The 6,214-nt window shown below is 35.7% G+C and overlaps 1 protein-coding gene across 1 annotated transcript in view; it reads right to left on the bottom strand.

Annotated features, from left to right (window-relative positions):
• Positions 1–3,110, bottom strand: part of PPHLN1 (periphilin 1) — a 41,385-nt gene extending 38,275 nt beyond the window's left edge. Inside the window, exon 1 of the mRNA XM_010170655.2 lies at positions 2,858–3,110. Coding sequence (XP_010168957.2) covers positions 2,858–3,110 — 253 coding nt within the window. The remainder of the gene's footprint in view (positions 1–2,857) is intronic.
• Between the last annotated feature and the right edge of the window lie 3,104 nt (positions 3,111–6,214).

Genomic DNA, 6,214 nt, shown 5'->3' with positions numbered 1-6,214 from the left:
CCCCACATTTACATACCATATGTATGGTGTGGACAATACAAAGCAAAGATCAAACACCTGCTCATCTCTGCACATTGTTAGAGGCACATGAGTTATTGCTGTGATGTTGAAGGCCTACTAATCCATGCAAAAATCTTCACAGCTACTGATGGGTCTTTTGAAAATGCTACTGAAAATAGTTGGGGAAGTTACTCTGGCAAAAGCAAACATTCCAAATTGCAATTTAATCATCAATTTGAAGATGATTCTAAATGGAGAGCATACTTAAAAACATAGCAAGCAGCCTTATTTAAGAATCTATAGTAGCCATAAAGTGAAAGGTGAATCATGAATTACCTTTAACCAAAAAAGCTCTTTAAAAATGGAAAGAAATAGCAAAAAGAAAAACCGTGAAAAATTAAAAGTTCCTATAAATACAAAGTACATGACAAACCCGAAAACGTGACGATAGAAATAATTGTGTCTTTAATCTGTCACGCTCCCCAAAGCACAGTGTGTCTCCCTTGACACCAACACAGAAGCTTTGCTCCTGTGATACCTGCTTTTCAGTCCCATGGATTAGCTACTTCCTTTTAAATTTACAGAATACTCTAGCTCTGCCTCCTACATGCCTCCTTCACCGCACTGGATTTTTTAAAGATTACGTCAGTTGAGCGGATTATATGTTTGCACTTGAACAGATGAAACAAGCTGATACAAGTGGCAGTTAATTATTCAAAGTCAAGCAGAGAGAGGAATCAGCATTTAATCTGGAGACGTTTTTTCTGAATGTGTGTGGCTATTTTGAACACACAAGTCCTACCTGTACAATTGAACTTGACATTTTTCCAAGTATCACTACTTGTCTTCCTGCATCTCCTCGGCATACCACTCTACAGACCCCTTACTGACTGGTCCAGTGAAGGAATACCACTCTGCTGCTCTCCATGCTCTCCTGCCATGGCTGAATGCCTGTCTTCTCCCATGAGCCCTTTCCCTCCCTTTACCAAGCTTCTTTATGTCACCCTAGTTTTCTTTGTTCAAATCCTGTATTTATCCTGGTTTATGAAGTGCTGCAGAGTGTGGGATAGTCCTCCTTCAGTGGAAGCCATCAGGCCAAACTGTTTCAGACAGCATGATTTTAACCGTATCACAATATTTAAAAAGACACCATCTTAGAAGTTCTGCATGAAATAGTATATACCTTGCACGTCGTAAACCTCTTAAATACAGACTAAAATGTACTGCTGACATCTGTGAGTCCCACCTTATGTTCCTTTTAAATGTGTAATACATGAGCTTACCTAAGACAAATCATATTCAAACACGATTCTAAAAGTATTATTTAAGTCATTTATACTTTGCAAATAGGCCATTTTAATTCAGTCACAGAGGAACAGTTTAGCAGTACTGTTTTCCAGGGAACAGGCAGTTATAAAGAAGTCCAGTTCAGCGTACAAGCCATCTGGTCTCTTAAAACTGATTTAAAGATGATGGGGAGAGGTGTTTAATCAAGCAACTGGAAAAAATCCCAAAAGCCACAGACCTAAGTGTAACCTCCTCTCTTGACCAGCATCTTTCCCGGTTTGTGAAGATGTTTGCTTGTACTTTGCTACCTCCACTACTGTTAGTGTAATTCTGCCAATATACTAGAAATGTGATGGAAGTCAGCTCAAAATTTTAGGAAAACCCGGAAACATTCCCAAATTTTATATGGTTTTTTTACAACTTTTTTTTCCCATTCCTGGTAATTATGATTTGCGCATCTACAAGACTTCTATAAATTTAGTTGAAAGTAATTTTTTCTCTTCCTCTCTTACACTTACAGGAATTCAGGTTCACTGAGTGTTGCTACAAAACATTAAAAGAATTGCAATGATGAGCTAGAAAGATAAGTTGTATTCTAGAAGGAGTAAAATGATTCCTCAATGTGTTAACTAAACTCAAGATCTTTTTTGGCAAAAACTGCTACATAATGGTCCAGTGTGCCACTCTGGAAACACACAATAAGCCTATCAGTAAAAAATAGATCTAATTCATTTTTAAAAAGCAGCCAAAAGGAACAGTAGATTTGTATAGTTCACTAGAAAGCATTTGCAGAAAGGGAAATCAAATCAGATTAATTTACATAAACTGCACAAACAGCAGTGGCTAAGATTGTAGCATACTAAAAAAAGCAATTTTGCCTTTTTTCTTTTGCAAATTATTTAAATAGGAAAACCTTAAATATTTTCAAAACAGATGATTCATTAGATTTCTTGGAAAGATTAACAGCCAAACTTTTAAAAGGCAGAATATACACAGTATAGATTTAACTGAGATATGTTTCACATTCCTCTGAAGAAAGCAAGATTTGAGAGAATCTGATGACGAGATGAAATTGCTAAAAACCAACCGACTTCAATACCCTAATAATACAGTTCTAAGAACTTTTTCTGAAAATATAACAAGTACCAGAATGTACTTTAATTTCTCCAAATTTTTTAATCCCTCTTTTTTCCCTGGTTGCAGGAAGAAAAGTCTTCATCTGCTATAGATGACAGCAAAGTTTCTTGTAAGGGAATCAAATGAAGCACATAAAGAAGTAACAGAAGCAGTTGATGCTAAAAGGAAAATAACATGATACTGGAAAAAGCTGCGCAGCTGAAACTCCTACAGTCATTCTCGAGTCGCTACTGAAATAACACCTACAATCTCCCACATGAAATACATAAGGGAACAGAGAGTACAACGAAACAACCAAAGAGCAGACAACAAAAAATTGGTACCAAATGCCTAGTTTTTTCTTAGTAAAAGACAGCATGTAAAGAAAAAGGGCTTATAAAGTAACTTGCAGTTCTACCTCACTAACCAGCTCTCATCATTAATCCAGCATTACCTTGCTGAGAAGAAATATTTCTTTTATGTAAAGATGACATACTTCTGCTATGCTGGGACTGGTGGAAAGGATAGGCTTTGCTTCTTTCAGGAGAGTAGCTCCTGCTGCTGACACTAGAGCCAGATCTGCTGTGCGGAGAATCCCTTCGGCTCCCTGGCGATTCCCTGAAGAAAGGAGAGTCCCTCTTATGAGGGGATCGCTCTCTCATATAATGAGAAGGATAGAAGCTTTTTCTTCTGAAGCCATCTCTCATGTCCCTTTGAAGACAACAGAAAAATAAAAGTTATTTGGTTTTCCTGTTTGTGGAACAGCACTAGATAATACAATGGCAACATTTTATGCCTGGTAAATACCAGCAGGTTAGCTGTCATCTGCAGAATGAAGATGCATCTCTGAAATCTTCAGCATTGTTAGAGTATTAGGCAATGAATAAAAAACAAGTAGGAAAGTAGATAAAAATATGTACATGTGTGTAATTTTTTTCAGATTTCATTCAACTGCTTCACCCCTAGAAGCCAATTCCTTTCTATTTCTTGGTAATATAGCTAAAATATAAGAGAAAAAGATATTAAAGAAATTGGGACTCAGACATTTTATTTCTTCAGATTCACTCCATACTCCACTTCACCTGGAAATTCAGCCCTACTTTACAATAGCTAAAAACACATATGCAAATACTGCTCACATTATTTGGCTGTTTTTCAACCCTATTTTTCTCTTACCCTTATTTTCAAGGGACTATGTCCCTCATTTGATTTCACACACTTTCCTATGGGAAATACCATTGAGGGATTTCAAGTTTATACCCAGCAAGGACAAAAAGAAAACTGCAGACTGACTCTCCTCATATCTACGTGTCCACCCAAGGTCAAACCCTGAATGCAAATATGAAGATTTATACCTACTAAAATGTCTGTGTCTTTCACAACACACAATATTCATTCTGAACTTTACTATCAAGTGCCAGAGACACACTCAGTATTACATGAAAACCAACTGATTTGAAACCATAATCTAGTAAACACCAAGACTTTCTACTAAATTTATATATTGTTACTCTAAACCAAAAGTCCCAGTCAACTGCAAATTATATTAATATACATATATACATAAAGGCCAAAACAACAATATCAAATTGAACTTTTCCTAAAGAATCTCAAAGCTAACAAACATGCAAGCAAACACCTATTGAACCTAGACTTGTGACACATGTCTTGGTCAGAAGAGACATTGCTAAGAGAAGCAAGTACTTCTCAGCTCCTCCACAGCATTGCTATGTAAAAATAAAGACTTCAGAGCATTTATAGGAAGCCAGAATATAACTTATTTCACTGCGTTTCTCTCCTATTTCTCATAATAGCCCACTATTTTAAACAAGGGAATGTCTCACAAAGACGAGCAAAGATCTGGTGGTCTCATTTAGCACAACGTAGCTCTAGCTAACTTTATGCTGGTAAAGGAAAAAAGCCCTCTAGTGTCCAATTCCTACAGCATTTACAGGCACACATTTGGGACGGGTAACAAAGGACTTCAGTGTGCCAAAGGTGTTTGTTTTGGACTATTGAAACTACACAGGTAGTAAGACAAATTGATATGTTTAATACAGTGCTGATTTACTTTTTGCATGGAAAGCACATCTGCATGAGTGGTTATGCTTCAGAGTGCAAACATCCCACAGGCAACATCGAGGTTATTCCGCAACAGAAAAATCACCGGGGCGGGGGCATAGCCAGTAAAAATACAGACAATCCTTCAGTTTATTTCTCCAGTTCCAGGTGGAATAAAGCATTAGGAAAATAAAACAAATCTTTATTTTGAAAATTTTCATATGAAACTAAATTATGACTCAAGAGCTCTCAGCCACCCTGGTTTTCAGTATAAGGCCAGTGAGGTAAAGCCAGGTTTTACAGCTAAGTAATTATTTCGCTGTTAATGGACTACAGGCCTTTTATAGGTATCTTATCTTACAGAAAAGCGTACTTTACAGTTCTGCATACCAAAACTAATACAAGACAATGTTACACGGATTTATATCTAACAGGTGTGCTAAAAATCAATATTCGTTTCCTTTCTAAACATCTTTTCTGCTATTGTGACACTTTCTTCTCCCCAGGCAAGCCAGCAAAAGAAACAATTAAGGAATTGTTTAATAGTACTCTATTTAATAGCCTCTATACAGTAGCCATTGTATCGATACTTACATCAAAGAATGAAGCACCCCAGAATACACAGAAGGATAATCCTGTTTCTTTCAAAGGCCTAAGAGCAATGTGCCCACCTCTGGACACTACTCTTCGGGAAATACGTAGATTAATGGGAGATTTCCCAGAAGGAAATAACTGAAATTATCAGAGACTGACAAAACATGTTTAATGAAGAAACAGTCAAATCCCTTTGTCCACTTAAATTTAGCAAAAAGAAATCTAAAGAAGTTCTCAAACCTATGAGATGTAGCTGAAAATAAAGAACTAACAATTTATCTACATTACATGTATGAACATTTCATGTAGCAACAGACTTAAAGTTCAGAATTTAAGTATACTAGAAAGATTAGTTCAGCACTGAGCTTGTTCATCAAGTATTTTTTTATTAATTATTAAAAATATACTGATCAAATATTTATTAGAAATTAGGTACAGCACACTTTTTCTTCAGTTTTCTCAATCTCTCTCTTTAAATAATCCTATTTATTTTTAAAGTACAAGCTTTCTGGCAGACCAGTATAGCACTTTTATGCTCAAAGCATGCTTTTATGAGCAAGTTATTAAACTCTAGTATACAGAGAAGTTTATTATGGAAATGTTTACAGAGCCCCAGCTATTGCACACATATAATAAAAGCTCTAATATCCACACAAGAATTTACCAAATATCATTGAAACACACTTTTTAAATGAGAAAACATATAAAAGCCTCACTCCACAATAATATTAGGCACAAAAAAGTAGAATCTTACTTTCATTTTTTAAATTTTCATTTTGTCACTGCATGTTAATTCTTAACTGGACCCTATCTCATACTGAACACTCAAGCCATTAACTGTATTAAATCTGTTTCAATTAATAGCATAGCAACAGCACAGCATTTCTGATGTTTTCCATTAATGTAACAAACTACACTGAACAGAACAAAATAAGCATTGTTTTACTTATTTTTTCCCCTTAAATACTAAAGCTAACATACACCTGCAATTTGGTAATGAAGGCCCCAATTCAACAAAACAGTTAAGCACATGCTTCAGATTCCAACACATATTCAAAAGGCTTATTGAGCAGCAACAATATTTAATAGAGATGCAAAATTTTCTGCTTGGCTGTAACTTTAAAAGAGAACTACTGCCTTTAATAACAAATACAGG

This window comes from Antrostomus carolinensis, unplaced genomic scaffold (genome assembly GCF_000700745.2).
Source record: "Antrostomus carolinensis isolate BGI_N321 unplaced genomic scaffold, ASM70074v2 scaffold2466, whole genome shotgun sequence".
Lineage (NCBI taxonomy): Eukaryota > Metazoa > Chordata > Aves > Caprimulgiformes > Caprimulgidae > Antrostomus > Antrostomus carolinensis.
Note: the sequence above shows the minus strand (reverse complement) of the source record. Positions and strands in the feature narration are given on the sequence as shown.